At 43.4% G+C, this 19,813-nt stretch overlaps 1 protein-coding gene across 1 annotated transcript in view; it reads left to right on the forward strand.

Moving 5' to 3' along the window:
- The window catches only part of CATSPERG (cation channel sperm associated auxiliary subunit gamma), a 30,148-nt gene extending 10,641 nt beyond the window's left edge, over positions 1-19,507 (forward strand). Inside the window, exons 9-28 of the mRNA XM_044671152.1 lie at positions 9,252-9,311; positions 9,849-10,031; positions 10,244-10,373; positions 11,043-11,154; positions 11,366-11,524; positions 11,637-11,752; positions 12,888-13,101; positions 13,212-13,274; positions 14,134-14,317; positions 14,426-14,544; positions 15,172-15,252; positions 15,505-15,561; positions 16,073-16,229; positions 16,353-16,416; positions 16,818-16,913; positions 18,030-18,116; positions 18,337-18,429; positions 18,526-18,625; positions 19,086-19,206; positions 19,383-19,507. Coding sequence (XP_044527087.1) covers positions 9,252-9,311; positions 9,849-10,031; positions 10,244-10,373; positions 11,043-11,154; positions 11,366-11,524; positions 11,637-11,752; positions 12,888-13,101; positions 13,212-13,274; positions 14,134-14,317; positions 14,426-14,544; positions 15,172-15,252; positions 15,505-15,561; positions 16,073-16,229; positions 16,353-16,416; positions 16,818-16,913; positions 18,030-18,116; positions 18,337-18,429; positions 18,526-18,625; positions 19,086-19,206; positions 19,383-19,507 — 2,321 coding nt within the window. The remainder of the gene's footprint in view (positions 1-9,251; positions 9,312-9,848; positions 10,032-10,243; positions 10,374-11,042; positions 11,155-11,365; positions 11,525-11,636; positions 11,753-12,887; positions 13,102-13,211; positions 13,275-14,133; positions 14,318-14,425; positions 14,545-15,171; positions 15,253-15,504; positions 15,562-16,072; positions 16,230-16,352; positions 16,417-16,817; positions 16,914-18,029; positions 18,117-18,336; positions 18,430-18,525; positions 18,626-19,085; positions 19,207-19,382) is intronic.
- Positions 19,508-19,813: the final 306 nt, after the last annotated feature.

Consider the following 19,813-nt stretch of genomic DNA (forward strand, 5'->3'; position numbering starts at 1 on the left):
GGCCCCAATCCTTCACATTTTTTTCATTAATTCCTTTGATATTCTTGATCTTTTGTTCTTCCAAATGAACTTTGTTATAATTTTTTCTAATTCTATAAAAAAGTTTCTTGGTAGTTTGATAGGTATGGCACTGAATAAGTACACTAATTTGGGTAGGATTGCCATTTTTATTATATTTGCTCATCCTACCCAACTAAAATTTTTCCAATTATTAGATCTGGTTTTAACTATGTGGAAAGTGTTTTGTAGTTGTGTTCATATAATTTCTGTGTTTGTCTTGAATAGATTCCTAAATATTTTCTATTGTCTAGGGTGATTTTAAATGGAATTTCTCTTTCTAACTCTTTCTGCTGAGTTGTGTTGGAAATATATAGAAATGCTAATGATTTATGTGGGTTTATTTTGTTTCCTGCAACTTTGCTAAAATTGTTGATTGTTGTGAGCCATAAAGAAACAGCATAATCTATAAATCCCATCAGATCCAGAGCTGATGGTTAAATTTTCTCTATGATTCTTTTCATTAATAAAGGTTTTGTTGTGTAATAAATCACTCCAATTTAAAAGAAAAGGACAAATATGTGGGAGGCCATTAAGAGAAACAGAGTCTCAAACAGATATTTTTATCTGGACCCCATCAAAAGGTTAACGCAGCCTGGCAGAACTGTGTCTTAACCCTTCTACTCTGATAATCAGAGTAAGACTGGATTGGGCTATCTAAGATAAAAATATGAGATTCCTCTTTTGACCCCTTTTATGATTCATACCTTTTCTTATTAAAAAGCAATATAGTCTTACTGGAAAGCTTTACGTTCTTAGCAAACCAATAGTCAAGCGGTTAACATTCTCCCCTTTGGTCAGTAATGTAGCCTACTGGGTTTCAAGAGTAAGTTTGAGACAGTTAAGGCCAAAAAATCAGGGACTTCCCAACCTAACAAATATTCCCAGACTTAACTTGCTGATAATAAGGTAGCCAAAAGTTCAGCATGGTTCTTATCTTCACCTTGAAGTTTCTAAAGCCTCTTGGTATTGTCTATGTTGAAAATGCAATTTTTCATAGCTGTGAAAACCTCCCCTGTGCTTTTGGGTGAAAGGGAGCTTTAATTTCATATATAATAAACCAGTGACTCCATTGTACCTCAGAGCACTTTGAGCTAATAAGCTGTGCTTCCAATCCGTTTTGTCTTTACATCTGACACCCAGCCTAGGCCATTCAGAAAATCCCTGGTATATAGAGCTGGCTCTCTATATTTGATTATTTCCACTAGCTTTTTAGCTGATTCTCTAAGATTCTGTAATTATAGACCATCATATTATCTGCAGAGAATGATAGTCTCCTGTTATAAAGGAGGTCCCTTGTATCTATTTGAGGTGGTAGAAATAATGTAGAGAGGAATAAGATGACACTTCTCCTTTATAACAGTTGCCCAAGCAGGATCCTTCAGGTCAAAGAGGTTTATCCCTTCAGGACCCACCTGGGGTTAATTGATATATTGATATGGGCTCTTCAGCTAGGATAACGACGATATTCTGACTGAGTTGTCTCCCTTCCCAAACAAGCTTTGAAACTGATTTAGGAAGGTACTTTAAACTTTATATATTAATAAGAAGGATAAGGGTAAAGGACTGGGGTAATAGGAAACCCTACTTTAATTGTTAGTAATGAAACTCCCAACTGCTGACAAATGAAGAAACAATGTTAGCTTCCCTCTGGTTCAGCCTGGCCAGGACTAAACCAGAGTAGGTAAACTGCTGGGAAATCTTCAGTTTCTTCTATAGATCTTAGCCTTAACAGTTGAGATATATCCACACTTTCCACCCTCTTCTTCGTCTCCTGCCCACTTCCAGGATCCCTCCCAGGCTTTGGGAAGCCTAGATAGTTAGATGATGAAACTCCTAATATCTAGGGATAGTAGACACTGAGGTGGTGGTCAGGTACAGGTTGATAATGATATATCAAGTACAGAAAGAGCTTGCAGAGAGATGTTTGCACCCCACCCTCTCACTCCCAAGACCAGGATCCCCCGATCTCTCGCCTCAGCACAGGTCAAAGACCCAGAACTTCTCTCGGGGTTCTCAACTGCCCCTCCTGCCTTTCGCATGCCTCCCTGGGAACATTCCATCCAACTGACTTATCTGTCAATCAAAGGTGAACTTCAAGCTCCCAGAGATCCAATATAACACTCATCACCTACTTTAATCCTTTTTATTTCTTTTTCTTCTCTAATTGCCACTGCTGGTGTTTCTAGTATAATGTTAAATAATAGAGGTGATAATGCGCATCCTTGCTTCACTCCTGATCTTATTGGGAAAGCTTCTAATTTATCCCCATTGCATATGATGTTTGATGGTTTTAGATATACGTATTGTTTATTATCTTTAGGAAAGGTCCTTCTATTCCTATACTTTCTAGTGTTTTCAATAGGAATGGGTGTTGTATTTTGTCAGACTTTTTCTGCATCTGTTGAGATAATCATGTGATTTCAGTTGGTTTGGTTGTTGATATGGTCAATTGTGTGGATTGTTTTCCTAATATTAAGCCATCCTTGCATTCCTGGTATAAATCCCACCTGATCATAGTGAATAATCCTCATATTAACTTGCTGGAGTCTTTTTGCTAGCATTCTATTTAAGATTTTTGCATCTAAATTCATTAAGAAGATTGGTCTGTTTTCTTTCTCTGTTTTTGGTTGGCCTGGCTTTAGAATCAGTACCATATTTGCATCATAAAAGGATTTTGGTAAAATTCTTTCTCTGTTTATTTTGTCAAATAGTTTGTATAGTATTGGGGATTAGTTGTTCTTTAAATGTTTGATAGAATTCACTTGTGAATACATCTGGCCCTGGGGATTTTTTCTTAGGGAGTGCCTTGATGGCTTGTTCAATTTCTTTTTCTGAGATGGGATTGTTTAAATATTGTATTTCTTCTTTTTGTTAATCTAGGCAATTTATATTTTTGTAAATATTCACCCATTTCACCTAAATTGTCATATTTATTGTCATATAACTGGGCAAAATAGCTCCTGATAATTGCTTTCATTTCCTCTTCATTAGAGGTGAAATCTCCCTTTTCATTTTTGATACTGGCAATTTGATTTTCTTTTTTAAATCAAATTAACCAATGTTTTATCTATTTTATTTGTTTTTTCAAAGTACCAGCTCCTAGTCTTATTTATTGGTCCAATAGTTCTTTTACTTTAAATTTTATAAATTTCTCCTTTGATTTTTAGGATTTCCAATTCAGTTTTTATCTGGAGATTTTTAATTTGTTCTCTTTCTAGTTTTTTTAAGTTGCATGACCAATTCATTGACCTCTTCCTTCTTTGGTTTGTTGATATGCAATCAGGGATATAAAATTTCCCCTGAGTACTGCTTTGGCTACATCCCATAGATTTTAACATATTGTTTCCTCATTGTCATTCTCTTCAATGAAATCAGTAATTGTTTCTTTGATTTGTTCTTTGACCCACTAGTTTTGAAGAATTAGATTAGTTAGTTTCCAATTAATTTTAAATCTGCCTTTCCATAAGCCCTTATTATTTTTATTGCTTTATGGTCTGAAAAAATTGCATTTGTCATTTCTACTTTTCTACTTTTGTTTGCAGTGTTTTTATGCCCTAGTACATGGTCAATCATTATATATGTGCCATGTGCTGCTGAAAAGAAAGTATATTCCTTTTTTTCCCAATTTATTTTTCTCCAGATATCTATTAGCTCTAATTTTTCTAACATTCCATTCACTTCCCTCACTTCTTATTTTTTTTTTGGTTTGATTTATCTAATTCTGATAGGGGAAGGTTGAGGTCCTCCACTAGTATGGTTTTACTATTTATTTCCTCCTTAAGCTCCTCTAGTTTCTCTTTAGAAATCTGAATGCTGTACCATTTGGTGTATATATGTTGAGTAGTGATATTTCTTCATTATTTATACTTCATTTCATCAAGATTTAATTACTTCCTTATTTAATTTCATCAAGATTTAGTTACCTTCCTTATTTAATTACCTTCCTTATCTCTTTTAATATGAGATCTATTTTTGTTTTAGCTTTCTTTGAGATCATAATTACTACTCCTGCCTTCTTTGTCTCAGTTGCAACCCCAGTAAATTCTCCTCCATCCTCTTCCTTTTACCCTGTGTATGTCCACCTGCCTCAAATGTGTTTTTTATAGACAACATATGGTAGGATTCTGGTTTTTAATCCATTCTGCTATCCACTTCCTTTTTATTGGTGAGTTCATCACATTCACATTCAAAGTTATGATTATGGTCTGTGTATTCCCCTCCATTTTGACTTCTTCTTTTGATTCTGCCTTTTCTCTTATCCCTCTTACCCTCCCCTCCAACTTTTTGCTTTTTTAGTCAGTCTCCCCCCTTTTCCCTCCCTAATATTACTCCCCTTCCACCTCTCCTCTCATTATTCCCCTCTTACTATAGTGCCTTTTAAATGACCTCCAGCCTCTCCCTCTCTTGTATTGCTCCCCTACCCACTCATCTGTTTATTACTACTTCTGCTTTTCTATAGGGCATGATAAAATTCTCTGCTCCAATAGATCTGATTGTTCTTCCCTCTCTGAGTCAATTCCAATGAGCTTAAGATTTAAGTATTACCTGTTGCCAATGTCTTCCACTCTTCCATTGTATTGGTCTTCTTCCCCTCTCTACCCGTATGCTTCTTTATGAAATATATATTTACTCCATTTTTTCTCTTTTCCCCATTTCTCTTAATATTATCCTCTTTTTTACCCCTAGTTTAAAAAAATTTTTTTTACATATCCTCTACAGTTTGTCACTCTACCCTCTAAGTATATACTTCTTCTAGCTACCCTGATGATAATAAAAAATTTTAAGACTTAACCAATATCATCTTTTCATATAGGAATACAAATCATTTGACCTTATTTGGGCCCTTTGAGAAAAAAAATTTTTTCCTTAATTAATTTCTTAATTTCTTTTGGTGAGTCTCTTGAGTTCTGTATTTGGGCATGAAATTTTCTGTTTAAGTTTGGTCTTTTCTCTAGAAATGCTTGGAAATCATCTACTTTATTAAATGACCATACTTTCCCTTGAAAGACTATAGTCAATTTTGCTGGGTAGTTGATTCTTGATTGTAGACTTGGTTCCTTTTCTAAATGTAATATCATATTCCATGCCTTCTGGTCTTTCAGTGTGGTTGCAGCCAGGTCCTGTGTATCCTGACTGTGGCTCCCTGATATTTGAATTGTTTCTTTTTAGCAGCTTATAGTATCTTTTCCTTGGTCCAGAAGTTCTTGAACTTGGCTATAACATTCCTGGGTGTTGTCAGTTGGGGATATAATGCAGGAGGTGATTTGTGGATTTTTTCAATCTCTACTTTATCCTCTTGTTCAAGAATATCAAGGCAGTTTTCTTGGATAATTTCTCAGATCATTCCTGGAATGATGTCCAGAATTTTTTTTCTCATGATTTTCTGGTAGTCCAATAATTCTCAGATTGTCTCTCCTGATCTATTTTCCAGGTCTGTTGTTTTACTAATGAAGTGTTTCATATTTTCCTCCATTTTTTCATTCTTTTGATTTTGTTTTATAGACTCTTCCTGCCTTGTGAAGTCATTTGCTTCTAGTTGTGCAATTCTAATTTTTAAAGACTGAATTTCATCCTTGACTTTTTGATCCTCCTTTTCCTTTTGATCTATTTTTCTTTGTAGGTTATCTTTCGCTTTATTTGCCTCATTTTCAAGATGGTCAATTCTGGCTTTTAAGACACTATTTTCTTATTTTAGTTTATGTGCCTATTTCCAGATGACCTATTTTGCTTTTTAAGTTCTTTCCCCAGTTTTCTTCAGCCTCTCTTAATTGTTTTTTTTTTAAATTATGTTTTGAGTTCTTCTTTGCTTAGTGTTCCTTGGTCCTCCTCTGTTCCATTTGTTCTTTGTTCATTACCTGAATAGAAGCTGTTGATTGTAATTTCTTTTTGTTTTCTGTTGTTTACTCATATTTTTTCCTTCTTTCCCCCTCCTTATTGGCTTTATTCTTGTTCCTCTGTTTATTTGCTGGATCTATGAGTTTGGGTTTTTCTGCCCTGAAGAAGTTTCTTCTCTATTCTTCTGGTTAACTGGATTAGGCTGAAGGAACCAACTTGTTGTATTAATGTGCCCCAGACCAGATCTTCCCCAGCTGTCAGCAGAAGCTGAAAGTGAAAGTGAAGTTGTAAAGGCTGAAGGTAGTTATCCTCGTCCTCCTCTCTTCCTTTCTGCCAGCCATCTCCCTGCCAGCTGCCCAGTCAGAGCCCTGATCTTCCCATGGTGGTACCAAGGTATTCTGTTGTGGCTGCTGTCTTTGCCCTGGGATCCCAGTCAGCTGGAGTCCTACCTATTTAAGTCCTACCTATCGGTGCAGTAGGTGGGGGAGAGGTGTTGGAAGTTGAGCTTTTCTGCCCTCTGGAGGCTTCTTTTCTGCACTATTGATAGACTGGGTTAAGCCAGTTAAGCTGAATGTTCCCCAAGGTCAAAACTTCCAGAGGCAGAGGCCCAAGATGGAGGAGTGGTGGCTAAAGACTGTGACCAGGCTGCCCTCCTCTCTACCCCTCTCCTCTAGCTGCCTCCTTGCCAGCTATGGTCAGAGCCCTGAGCCTCCAGTAGCTGTGGTAGCAAGGCACTCCCTCTGGGCTGGAGCCCTCACCCAAAAATCCCACCAACTGCCTGAACCTCAGCATAGTAGGAAGGTGAGGAGTCCTGGGACCTTCCTTCTTTCTTTGCCTTAAACCCAAGAATCCAGCCTTCTCTTTGTACCTTTTAAATTGAATCAGTAGGAGGGTCCCCCATCTTTGTCCTGTTTTTATATTTGATTTTATGGCTCCCTCCAAGCACTTTGTTTTTGATTGGTGTGGAAAGATTATCTCATCCAAGGAAGCAGCAAATCCAGTCATCTTGATCCCCTAGCAGTGATTACAAGATGCAGACGAATCCAATAAAACAATTAACATTCCTTAATTGTCAAGAGAGGGGCAAGGCCAGCTCACTTTTCTTAGTATACCCAATTGTGATGTTCATGACTACCAAGACCTCTTCTTTATTGTGTGTCAATAGAGAGGGTCCCTTCTCTCTTCTCATTGGGATTTCTGGTTTTACTGAGGTGGCCAGTCTGAGCTGCTTTGTTAACAGTTATACATTCAAAAAAAAGTTATATGTATCACTGTTAATAAAATGGTTTTTCTCAGTCATGTATCTCTGTCTGCTTTTGTTAAATTTACCTGAGATAATCCTTGGCTGAAAGGAAAGGAAGAGCAGTTGGGATTGGAGGGAAGAAAAGATTTGAAACAGCTGCCCTGAGGAGCTAGATAGAGAACCCCCCAAGGAAGAATTAAAGAATTTCTATGCAGCTTTGAGGATCCTCTTTAGATTAGGAGATAGAAGTTGGTAAAAAAAATCATTTCATACAGCAGTGAGACTTGTATTAATGATGTTCAGCAGTGTGTAAGTAGGACTGAGTTGATGGGTAGTGATAGCTAGTTGTTATTGGTCAATGGTTTGGGTCCTGTCTGACTCTTTATGACCTCATTTGGAGTTTTCTTGACAAAGACAATGGAGTGGTTTTGCCACTTCTTCTCTAGTTCATTTTCCAAGGAAACTGAGACAGAGTGGAGTTGACTTGCCTAGGGTTACCCAACTAGGAAGATTCTGAGGTCAACTTTAAACTCAGGAAGATGATAAATGAGATAATTGCCCTGCCCAAGGGAGTCAGCAAAATGTGAAGAGAGATTCTGAACCCCAAGATTTGAAGAGAAGGTAAGAATAGTGAGCCTTCAGCTGGAGAAGACAGCCTTTGGTTGGGGTTCTTTCCTACCCACAAGGGTCCTGCAAAAAGGGATATTATCAAGTTGTTCACAGGAGTTGAGCCAGCTTTGACAGTCATGGGTCTGGTATCTCCTATGCTGGATATTGGAGGGTGGGTCGGTGTTGCAATTTTTGCAGTTCTCTTCTCTATATGTATTCTGAGTTGCCTCCCTAGGATAGCAGGGCAGTGAGGTGATACAATAGATGAAGCACAGGTCCTGGTGACAAGAAGACATGATTGTATTCTTTTTTTAACCCTTTCTGTCTTACAATACATACAATTCTGTAGCAGAGATGGGTAAGGGCTAGGCAATAGGAGTTAAGGGACCTGCTCAGGGTTATGTATTTTAGGTCATATTTGAACCCATGTCCTCCCTATTCCAGGCCTGATGATCTTATCTTTTGTACTACCTGGCTACCCCAAGTCCTAATTTCAAATCCAGTCTCAAATATTTATTACCTCACTTTCCTCATGTGTAAAATGAGCTGGAGAAGGAAATGGCGACCACTTCATTGTCTCTGCCAAGAAAACCCCAAAATGCAGTCACTAAGATTCAGACATGACTGAAACAAGTGAACAATATACACTTACATGGGTATGTGATTTTTTTCCCTCACAGTAGAACTAACTAATTGATTGGTGCTTTCTTCCCATAATTGACAGAATAGATGATGCTTCACTCAGTCGATCCACAAGTGTCTATTATTAAGTGCTTGCTCTGTGCCAACCACTGATACAAAGAAGAAAAAAACCAGCCCCTTTCTTCAAAGATCTTAACTCCTATCAGTGGGTTCTACAAAAAGGAGGCTTCCTCAACCAGTCCCTAAACTTGTTATTGTTAACTCGGGTAGTAATGCCACACAGAGCTTTAACAAGGATAATAAGGCAGGTGGTGTGCTTGCCCAGAGCACAAAAAAAAAAAAAAAAAAAAAAAAAAAACAGAAGCACCAAACATCCAATTTATTTATCCCAAGAATGCTAGGCCATTATATAATCTTGCTTTGTTTCTGGTGCGGATGGCTGGATCCCACCTTCAGGGTGCTTGACAGTAAGATCTAGGGGCAGTGCCATGCTGGTGATGTGGTATCTAAATCTAGTTCTTGAGATAGACTGGGATTAGATCCCACTGCATGGAGGCAGTATTAGAGCATCCGGTAGGAGGTAAGTGCAAGGCTCAGGGCTTGGGGTTCAACAGTGACACCCAAAGGAGAAACAGAAAGTAGATTGTGAGAGTGATTCCCACACCACTCTGAGATTGGGGACAAGGTCTGGCACATCCCTCTCTTCCTTTGGGTAGAGTACCCTTGTGGCTTCCCTCTAACCAGGGGTTAGTGCTACTTTTCCTGTACCATTCTTAAGGCCAGAGAATGAGAAGGAAGCAGCTCTGCCTTAACCCTAGGACTGACCCCTGTCCTCATGCCCCATTCCTCCCTTCTTCCCTAGATGGCAAAGTGAATTTTAAGAGGATGCCTATTATGAGATCCTTGTGTGACATCTTGAAAGGTTTGGTGCTTGCCTGGGGCAGCTTGTGGGAAGCTGCTCATCCCACTCACCACCTAGAATGGGTTTATGGGAGGAGGGAGAGATATAGTAGTTCTGGAGTCCCCTGGGGGAGGTGTCTGGGACCTAGGGCTGGGGAAGAAGGTAGTAAGGGGTAGTGGGAAACAGAGGGCTGGATTTGGTTAATCCTGGTTTGATTAGTTTTGTGACCTTGACTTGTGCTTTAACTCTCTCATCTATAAAAAGCAGGTATTGGGCTCAGTGACCTATAAGGTCTTTTCACTTTCTCCAGATAGGCTCTGATTCTCAGGGTGTCCAGGGACCTGGGAAGGCCATCATCCCTGGGAAGGTCCCAAGCTCTCTGGAGAGCTTGCAGGCTGGGGAGAGGAGGTCTTGCCGAGGCTATTTGGGTCCACAGGGGAGGGCCTGAAACCCCAAGGAAGCTGTCAGTGCCCAAAGGGGTTCTGGGTCCTTCCTGGAAGGGGCCAAAGACTTCCACTGGACAGCATCAGACCAGCAATCCTGGCCACATCCCTGCAGCTTCAGCGTGCTGGCTTCACTGGGTGGTGTACCAAGGGGAGGAACAAACTTTCTTCCTTCTCATGGAGTTTGCCCAAGGCAACAAGACAAGTTTCCAGCTCTTGGCGTACAGAGTACTTGTTAAGGATTCCTACTTGGATTCAGTCACCATGCTCTTTCAAATTCCCCCCTTCATTCCCCTGGGTAGGAGGAAAAGAGACCCGAGAACTTAAGAGGGATCAAAAGGCAAAAGACCCCGGGAAATCTGGGTAGGGAGAGAGGGCTGGCTTGGGCTGGAAGGCGAGAGGCTGGAGTGCTGGGGGCTTGGGGAAGAAGGGGGGCAGTTAGGGTGTTGGGAGAGGGGTAGGGGAAAGAGATGGGGAAGTTCACTGCAACAGTGCTGGATCCCTGGGCAGGTAAGGACACGGATTTTGTGATGCTGATGGGCATGGAGACATACACTGACTATCCCCTGGTCCCCAAGGGTCTGTTCCACAACCCTTTCACCAAACTGCTGTTCATTTGGGGCAATGCTATTCTGCAGAGGTGAGGGCAATGGGGAAACTAGGTGGGGAGGGAGGATATACAGCCCAGTAGCCATTTGGGGGACCAGAAACCTGTCACTGTAGCCTCAACCTCCCTTTGGGAGTTAGCTATAGCCCTCCTCTTGCCCATAAAGTCCTAAATCACTTAGGTGACTAGACTTTGAGACTGTGGAGTAGATGAAGTGCTGGGCTTGGAGTAAAGAAGGCCCGAGTTCAAATTAACTTGATGTTGGTCAAGTGCCTCAGCCTCAGGTTCCTCATCTGTAAGATGGGAACAATAGCACCTACCTCCCAGAGTAGTTGAGAAGGTATGAAATGAGATGGTATTTGTAAAGCTCTGGTATGGCATAAATGCTAGTTATTACTAAGTCTAGATTCTGGCCTTGATAGCCCTAAGACTCTGGGCTAGAGCAAATGGAGCTCTTGAGTTCTAATTCTGGCCTTTGACTCATATGATTCAAACCTTCTATTTCTCCACCTGTCCAGTAGGGGCACTGGATTCTGTGATTCCTAAAATGTTTAGCCTGGGGAATTTGGGGTGGAAAGGGTAAGGGAGGTGGGGAGGAATGGGTGGGATTTGCATGGAGGCCAGCAGAGAGAGACTGAGCTCTTTGGACTCCTCTCAGATGCCCTTGAACAAACATGGATTCCCTGCCTTTCCCCCACTCAGCTATGACTATAAGAATTTCATTTACCTGGCGGAATTCCCCAAGCAATCCGTAATAAAGTACATGACCAGCTCTTACCGAGGCGAAGTGGCCTGTGTCACTGAGACTGAAGAGGTGAGGAATAGGAGGTTGGTCCAAGCACTCCTTGGCTTCTGATTCCTCTGTTGAACTCAAGACCCCTCTCTGGGGACTCTGTCCCTTGCATGGTCCAAGGGCCCCTCACCCAGGGCACCCCTCCCCAATACCACAAGGGATCCAGCCTGGATCCCTAAGCAGCTATCCTCACTTTTCCTCTTCTTGTCCCTTCTGGATTCTCTGCCCCCAGATCTGGTTCATTGTTGAAGGCAGCGTCAAGATGTATAAACTGTACCCATCAGAGGGCTGGAACACACTTTTCGCCCTTTCCCAGATGGAGGCCTCCAGCCTATATTTACGTAATGAGACCTCAGTCAGTGTCTTCTATGACAGTATGGGTCTGCAGCAGGTGAGCAGGACAGAATGTGGACGTTCCAAACTGGCCTGGCCACCCAAGAAGGGATCCATCCATATAGGGCTGAAATGACCTTCTCTCCCTTCCTCTTCACCACCTCCTACAGCTAGTCTACCAGGTTAATGACCAAGGAGAAGGGAGGCTGCTGAAAAGGCTACTGCCAGTGAATCAGATCTTGGTGTATCAGCAGCTCCGTCTGACTACCTATGAACTCACTGAAGGGTATAAGTGAACATGAGCCCACCTGTCTATTGGGAATGACAAAGTGCTTGGGTTGGGTTGGGGGGGGGTGGATAAAGGAGAAGTTGCCATAACCCAGCACCCCCGAGGTCCCTTCCCATGCAAAGTCATCTGGAGGAGCCTTTGAATGTCACACTAGGGTGCCATCTTCACAAAGCCTTGTAAGACGCCACCAGGTAAAAGTAATGCTCTCATTCCCCATTTCTTCTCATGCTTTGCCTAGCCCAGTGGTTCCCAAACTTTTTTGGCCTACCGCCCCCTTTCAAGAAAAAATATTACTTGGTGCCCCTGGAAATTAAATTTTTTAAATTTTAATAGCAATTAATAGGAAAGATAAATGCACCTGTGGCCATCACCACTCCCCTGGATTGCTGCAGCACCCACCAGGGGGTGGTGGCGCCCACTTTGGGAATCACTGGCCTAGCCCTTCACAATGATCTCACAATCTTGTATCCCAGTTTTTTTTTTTACTTGATTTTTCCTTCCCCTTGTTCTTATGCTATAAGCCCATGTTGGCAAACCTATGGCATCCATGCCAAAGGGGGCTGCTCCCCTCCCCTATCCACATGCACCTGAAGACATTTTTCACTTCAACTACTCCTATGCCCAGCAGCTCAATGGGAGTGTTTCCTCCCTCTGGGGTAAGAAGGCAGCTCACATTTGGCATGAGGGTTATAGTTTGGGCACTCGATCTCTAAAAGGTTCACCATCACTGCTATAAGCTCTTTGTTATTTCACCATTTTCATCTTACCAAGTATTTGCCAAATGTATGAATGGGCAAATAGATGGAGGGTTAACATGTAGATGGATGGATGAATAGATGGATGCAGAGAAAGACAGATGAATGAGTGCATGAATAATCATATGAATGTACTAATGGATGGGTGGTTGATATGTATAAAGACATGAATAGATGGACAGAAAGATAAATGGGTAGGTAAATCAATGGACAGATGATTGACCTACAGCTTCATAGATGCAATGGATAGATACCTGGATGAAAGGTTAGATGGATTGATAACATAATAGATGGAATGCTTTTGAAAAGAGCTGGTGGGGACCTTGCTCAGGTTGGGGCAGGGCTCCTCTCTAATCTCCTTTCCTTGTCCTTCCTAGGTTAAAAAGCACCCTCTCCTTTACGAATCCCTGCCCTTTCCAGCGGATGCAGCTGGAGGACCTGCCACTCCCACAAAAGTACACGAGGATGGAGTATTATCATGCAGATGCACCTATTATAAGCGCCAAGTCTGGCTATCACACCAAAGTCTCCTTGGCCGTGTATCAGGGGCTTGTCTACCACCTGCTTTGGCTGCACTCCAAGTATAATAAGGTATGTGCAGATAGATCTAGGAGAAGTCCAAAGCAGGACGGAGGCAGTTGGAGAACTTGAGGAGTTTCCTTCCCCAGCACTTGCCTGTACCTTCTCTGTTGCCTTTCTAGCCCTATGCTGATCCTGTCCATGACCCTACCTGGAGGTGGTGGAAGGATGACAAACAACATAAGGTGAAAGGGATGGGTAAAGGTAACTCCTCAGCCTTGTTTTGCCCATTCTATCCATTCTTCTTGGGGTATAGGAAGGGAAGGAAGTTTAGGGGAGTGTTTAGGCAGGGTTTGTGGGACGTGGGCCAGAGGGTTCTCAGCAGCATGATTCAGAAGAGCTTGTTAAATTCTCAGGGTAAACATTTATACCTTGAAAACCAGAAAACACTACAACTGGAGATCCAGTTGTTCAGCCATTGACCAGCATGCTACTCCACTGGCCTTGGGGCTCTGGGAACTTGGACAGATGATACCATAGTTAAGGGTAGAAATTAACCCATTGGATCACAAGATCTAAAAAGCATAGGAATGAATATTTTGATGCTGATATGGTAGTAGGTCCTTAGGTGAGTGTCTCAAGGATCTGTACTTGGCTCTGTGCTAGTTAGCATTTGTATCAATTACTCGGATAAAGGCATAATATCATCATGGAACCTGAAGCTGACAGAAAGGAGAGCTAGCTTACAAAATGGCTGAACAGAATCTAGAATGAGCTGAATCTAATATGAAAAAATTCAGGAGAGAATAAATGTAGATTTTGAACACTTGGGTTCAAAAAGTCAATGTCTCAAGAGCAAGGTAGGGAAGGTGTGGCTACACATAGAAAAAAAGATCTTAGGGTCTTCCTAGCTAAATATAAACTCCCTTTTTGTTGAGACAGCCAAGAATGCCAGTGTTAAAAGAGTCCACCTATACTCTGCCCCAGTCAAATTATGCCTGAGCAGTTGTTTGGTTCCGCGTTCCACATTTCCATAACATCACTGACAAACTACCATAGTCTAGAGGGGGGCATGAAGAACCAGTCTCTCCTTGTTCTTGGCAGGCTTTCTATTACTACCAAGCCAGTAATTTCCAGAGCTTATTTGGTGTATACATTAACATGAACAGCTATGGCAAGGAATATTCAAAGGGGGCCACATATCTCCTGCCTGAATACATCTACCTGGACAAGGGGACCATCTACAGCTTCTCCATTTATCTCTCCTCTCGTTTAGTTACCAGGAGAGGTGAGCACAGGCCTGTAGGGTCTCCAAGGTTTGGGCACCAGGCAAGGGGCTGGTAGGAGATTCTCTGAGCCACTGGCCCACCTTTGTCTTCCTCCCCACCTCTTGCAGTTAAGACCATCGATAAAAAGAAGGAATTGCGTCTGGCTGTGACTCTGACCCACCCAGGTTGTGTGTCAGTAAGAGTGAAGGAGCAGAATCTCATGAAACAAAATGGCATCCTTTTTAAGGTGGGAGAAGCGGGCTGTGTGCACATGCGTGTGTGTGTGTGTGCGTGTGTGTGTGTGTGTGTGTGTGTGTGTGTGTGTTAGGATTTGTGTACTCTTCTGGAAAGTGTGTATCTTTTAGCTACAATTCAGTGTACTCAGATTCTTGGCCAAAGATGGAGGCCACATCCTAGGCACCAGATGAGGAAACTGGCTCAGAAAACTAAAGAAATGGCCTAGGGTCCAGAACCAGGGCAGGTCTCAGTTGCAAGACCCAAGGCTTTTGGCCAGTAGAGTGCCTCAACTCACAATTCAGTCCCATAAGTCAGTATTAGGTGCCTTTTATATGCCAGAGACTATGAAAGACCTGGGGAACAAAGTCAAACAACAAAGCAATTGTTTGTCTTCTCTCACAGAGTTTTCATTCCACTGAGGCTAGGGGCACAAACACACACATATGTAGGCACCCAGTCATCCTCACAGAAGAGTTATGATTGTGTAGTCTAGCCAGGATGGGTTTGGGGGAGTCTGGACGGAGTCAGATCTCTCCTTCCTTCCCCTCTCCTGAAGAGGAGGACTAGGGATGAAGAGGGAGAGGGAGGAGTGCTCTGGGACTCCAGGTCCTTAATGCCTTCCCCTCAACCTGACCAGGTGATTCTCAAGGACAGACTTGTATGCTTTGATCAAGGAATCAGTGGACACAACCTGATGAAAACATCTGTACTCATCAAGGTGAGAGATGGGGAAGAGCCACCCCTCTGTCTACTGGCTGGGAGGGTGGCTCATAAATGACAGGATTAGAAGAGGGAAGTCTCTAGTTGACACTAAGAAGCAAAGAATCCCTTGTGCCTGAGATAGGACCCAGATTGCCAACCTTCTCTCTACCCTCAATCTTGATAAGAGAAGTCACTGAAAGTGAATGACAGTAAAGGAATTGGGGGTCAGGCTGGGGGACTGTCCAGCACTGATCAGTCCTCTCTACAGGTGGTTGGTTCAGCTGGGAAGTGCTTTCATGAGACCCCAACTGGACATCTGATGCAGGTAACTTGAGGAGAGACCATTGGGACCTGACAAGTTCTTGAAGTGGGTTGGGGGGAAACTCTCCAGTCTGACCTCTGATCTTTCCAAAGCTTGCTCACTCAAAACTGACTCTTACCCCCATATCCTATATGGAAATAGTAAAAAGGATTAAATGGTCCTTGTCCTTGGATGGTTTCAAGTCATCCTTCACTCCCCAGTTTCCTGCCCTTCAGATCCTAGAGAATGAGGGGGAAAGGGACCTTGGAGGTCCAGGCAAATGTCCCATTTCCCCCTTTCTTCATTAGCTCTGCATATTAGTGGGCAGGACACAATTATAGGAACTCATGCTACCAGCCTAGAGGAACCTCAATGGGTCTCCTAAGAGGGCATATTGTGTTCCTGCTTCCTCATGTCTTGATCTAAAAAGGACATTAGGAGATTGGAAACAATGGATGGATTTGTTGTTTTTCTCTTTAGTCTCCTAACCCTTCTCTCTTCCTCTCTCTTTTCCTTCTCCCCACTTCCTACACAGGGCAATGCAATGATCCCCATATTCATTGGCTGCCCCCCAGGCAAGCGGTTGGCCTTTGACATCACCACTACCCTTGCGTACAACAAGTTGGAAAATAAGAGATACTTTGACTGCGTGCACCCAGACCCTGACATGCCTTGCTTCTTATTCAGTGATCGTGAGAGTGGGGCCCCCTGCCCAGCCCCCCAGCCCATGACCTTCTCCCAGCCCAATACCACACCTCTGCCCTACCAACATTCTATCTTCCCTCCCAAGTCAGCCTCGCCTTTTCCTCCCACAGGTTTCTTCCCTTTCTTCCTGATCCAAGACATGGTAACTGGTGAGTCAGGAAGCTTCAATGGCAGGTGAGCCCCCTGCCTTGCCTTTCCTGGATGCCATTTGGGGAGGCCTGGGGAAAAAAACGCAATAACTATTTCCCTAGATATTTCCTAGGGAATAAAAAGGTATTAGATAGATGCCAACTATGGGATACAACCCATACCCCAGGAGGTGCTCTTTCCTTAAATTCTCCAAGGCTATCTTCTTCTCTGTAGACCTCCCCTCCTGGGCTCTGCCTCCTGAACCACTGGTGGGTGGGTGTTATTTTGGGGGGTGAAGGGGCAAGTTGTGGGGGAGAGGTAGTGGGGTGAGGACAACACTGTCTCTTCCTTTTCCAGAGCAGGGAAGAGTTTCTGGGGGAAGGGAGGGGACTGGCTGACTGGTTGGCTGGCCCTTTATTGTCCAAGTCCCTATATCTCTGGTACAGCTACATCCTGAAGGTGATTGGTGGAGGAACTTCCCTGGATGACATCACGGATTACTCAGAGGCTGACATCTACCGATACAACAGCCCTGAGGACAAGTAACTATTGACTTCAAACCCATGGGGCTCCATGAATCCCTCCCCTATAATGTCAGTCATCCTCGGTTTACTCTTTCTGAACTCTTTTTACTTTTAGGACTTGTGGACTCAGAAAGGGAGATACATGCATAGGCAGATAAACTTTTGTTGTTGTTTTTGTTTAGTCACGTCAGTCATGTCCAACTCTACTGGACTCTAGTGGTTTGCTATTTCCTTCTCCAGCTCATTTTACAGATGAGAAAAATGAGGCAAACAGGGTGAAGTGACTTGACCAGGGTCACACAGTAAGTGTGTGAAGTCAGATTTAAACTCGGGTCTTCCTATTCAGAGACTCCAGCACTCTGTTCATAGCCCCAAGATAAACTTCAGCCTCTGCAAATACTGGCATGGGTGGCTCCATCTACTAATCACAGTATCTCTTGAGTTGGCAGGGACCTAATTAGCCATCTAGTCTGACCTGTAGACCTGACCAGCCACCCCATCTGTGACCACCTCGTCAAGTGGTCTTCCAATCTTTGTTTGTAGACTTTCATTAAGGGAGTGTTCACCACCTCCAGAAACCTTCAGCTGCATTCTGGGACTCTTCTTCTGATTAAGAGGCTTTCCTTTCTTTGGGATGAAACCCAATGCCACTTCTATCCACCTCTCCTCATGCACAGAATCAGATTTTGAGCTGAAAGGGTCGAACCCCCTCCTTTTAGAGATGAAGACTCTGAGGTCTAGAAGAGTAATTTGTCCAAGCTCATCTATCTAATATGTATCAGAGCTGGGATTCAGACTATCTAAATCTAGCCCCTGACCCATTGCCCATGCTTGGCTAAAGTGGGGCCAAACGATCCCTCTAATCTCTTCTGTCCACATGACAGTCCCACAATTCCTTGAAGACAGCTCTCGTGGCCCCTCTGGGTGTTCCCTTCCCCAAATTAAACATTCATAGAATCATAGATTTAGAGCCAAAGATCAGTGGCCACATCTGCTGGGCTCAATAAGTATTTGTGAAGAGTGCCTGCTCTGAGCTGAGGCCCTGGGCATGCCTATGTCCAAACATGTGCATCTTATGGGGGAATCACTAGATGGCCCCAACCTGAACCAGAACATGGTCTTTCCTCTCTCTAGTACCAACAGCCTCATCTGGATTGTCAAGAGCAACTCAACTGATAGCCAGTCCTTTAGCATCCTGAGGCATAACACCTCTGGCATTGAGTACGCAAGAGCCTATCCCTGAGCCCTTCTTTCTGCCTGCCCATTATCTAAAGCCTGTACCCAGCCCTTTGGGAAAGGGATGGAACTCTCTGCCTTCCCAATCTCCCCAGGCTATTCCTGGTCACCTTTAGGGATGGAGGGATTTGGTGGGTGTGGGATACTGCCTTTCCCGATTTCAAAGTCTCTTGATACTGCCCCCCCCACACCTGTGGCTCCCCAGATGGCTGTGCCTGGAGAACTCTCCTTGTTATGACGTCATTCCTAGGTATATCTATTCCCCTGACTTCTATTTCAAAGTCATGGTGAGCAACAGGTAAGATCCTATGGGAATCTGAAGATGGGGTGAGGTGAAGGGAGATGGTCCAGCCCCACCCAAAAACAAACCTTGTTGCCTCTCTATCCTGGCCAGGGGTGTGGACAAGAGCACCTACTGTGATTATCAGGTCATCTTCTTACTCCATGTCCATGGTCTCCCACTCAGCAGCAACAGGGCCCTCTTGTATCTCTTGGTGAGCCTCCCTCTTCCCTGCCCCTCCATCTCACAAACCTCAATTCCTTTCCCAGTCTTCCCCAATCTGGTGTGGTGGGAACAGCTCTAGGACTAAAATCAAAGGATCTGCAGTAGAATCTTGGCTTTGCCATTTCCCTGTGTAACCTTGGCCAATATTTGATCTCTTCTGGCCTCAGTTTCCTCATCTCTAAAATGAGGATTAGGTGCCCTATAAATTCTCTTTCAGCTCTAAATCTGTGCTTCTAGGGATGAGCCTTTCCACACCTACTCCCTCCAAATCCTAAATGACCGATTCCTCCCCTTCATCATCATCACCTCTTCCCTAAAGCCTTTAGGGATCCTCCCCTATCCCCAGCCTTTCATCTCATCTCTTTTGGAGTTCCCAGAGATTCTCTCCTTCATTAGCTGCTCTGCCCAACTATCCTCAGGCTCATTTCCTACCTTTTTGCCCCCACCAGTTATCCATGTCCATATACTTGGGCATTGTCTTTTTCTACGTCCTCTATTGCGTCATCTTTTCATCCTTGAAGAAATGCTGGCACCATTTCAAGGGGAAGGTCGATAACATGATCAATGCAGGTGAAGCTTGGATCAGCTGCTCAGAGGCTGGATCTCTATCCAGGGGCTGGCTAGGGGTAGGGGGCAGGGGCTAGCCAGCCAGGATTGGGAACAGGGATCAGGAACAAGATAGAGAAAAGGGCAAGAGCTGCCGAGCTGCACTGGGAGTCTAACTCACTAGGCTCTTTTCCATACAGAACTTTTTCCTTCGGACACATCATCCACCATTTCTCTCCCCAGCAGCATTAGTTACAGAAGCTCATCATTTCAGAGATATGAAGATACGGCTTTCCGAAGGTCAAGATTCAAGAAAAAAAGTTGAGGCTCTGATAGCCTTTGGCTATACCTTCCAGCTTCTCCTTTTCCTTCTTGGCCTCTTCTCTTCTTTCTTAACCTCTCCTCTTCTTCCCATCTTTTCTAGCCTATCTTTTCCCCTTTCAGGATCTCCCCAGTCCTCCCAGGATACCCCATTCCTCTCTAATCCTTCCAACCTCTTCCCAGTCCTTCTATATCCTCTCCTTTTGCCTCCCAAGCTCCCCTGTCCTCTTTCATCCCTTTCCTTCCAGGCTCCCACATCTTCTGGACCATTCATTAAAAAGCCATCTCTAAGGAATGAGCCTGTCTTGTA

Source organism: Gracilinanus agilis, chromosome 3 (assembly GCF_016433145.1).
Source record: "Gracilinanus agilis isolate LMUSP501 chromosome 3, AgileGrace, whole genome shotgun sequence".
Taxonomy (NCBI): domain Eukaryota; kingdom Metazoa; phylum Chordata; class Mammalia; order Didelphimorphia; family Didelphidae; genus Gracilinanus; species Gracilinanus agilis.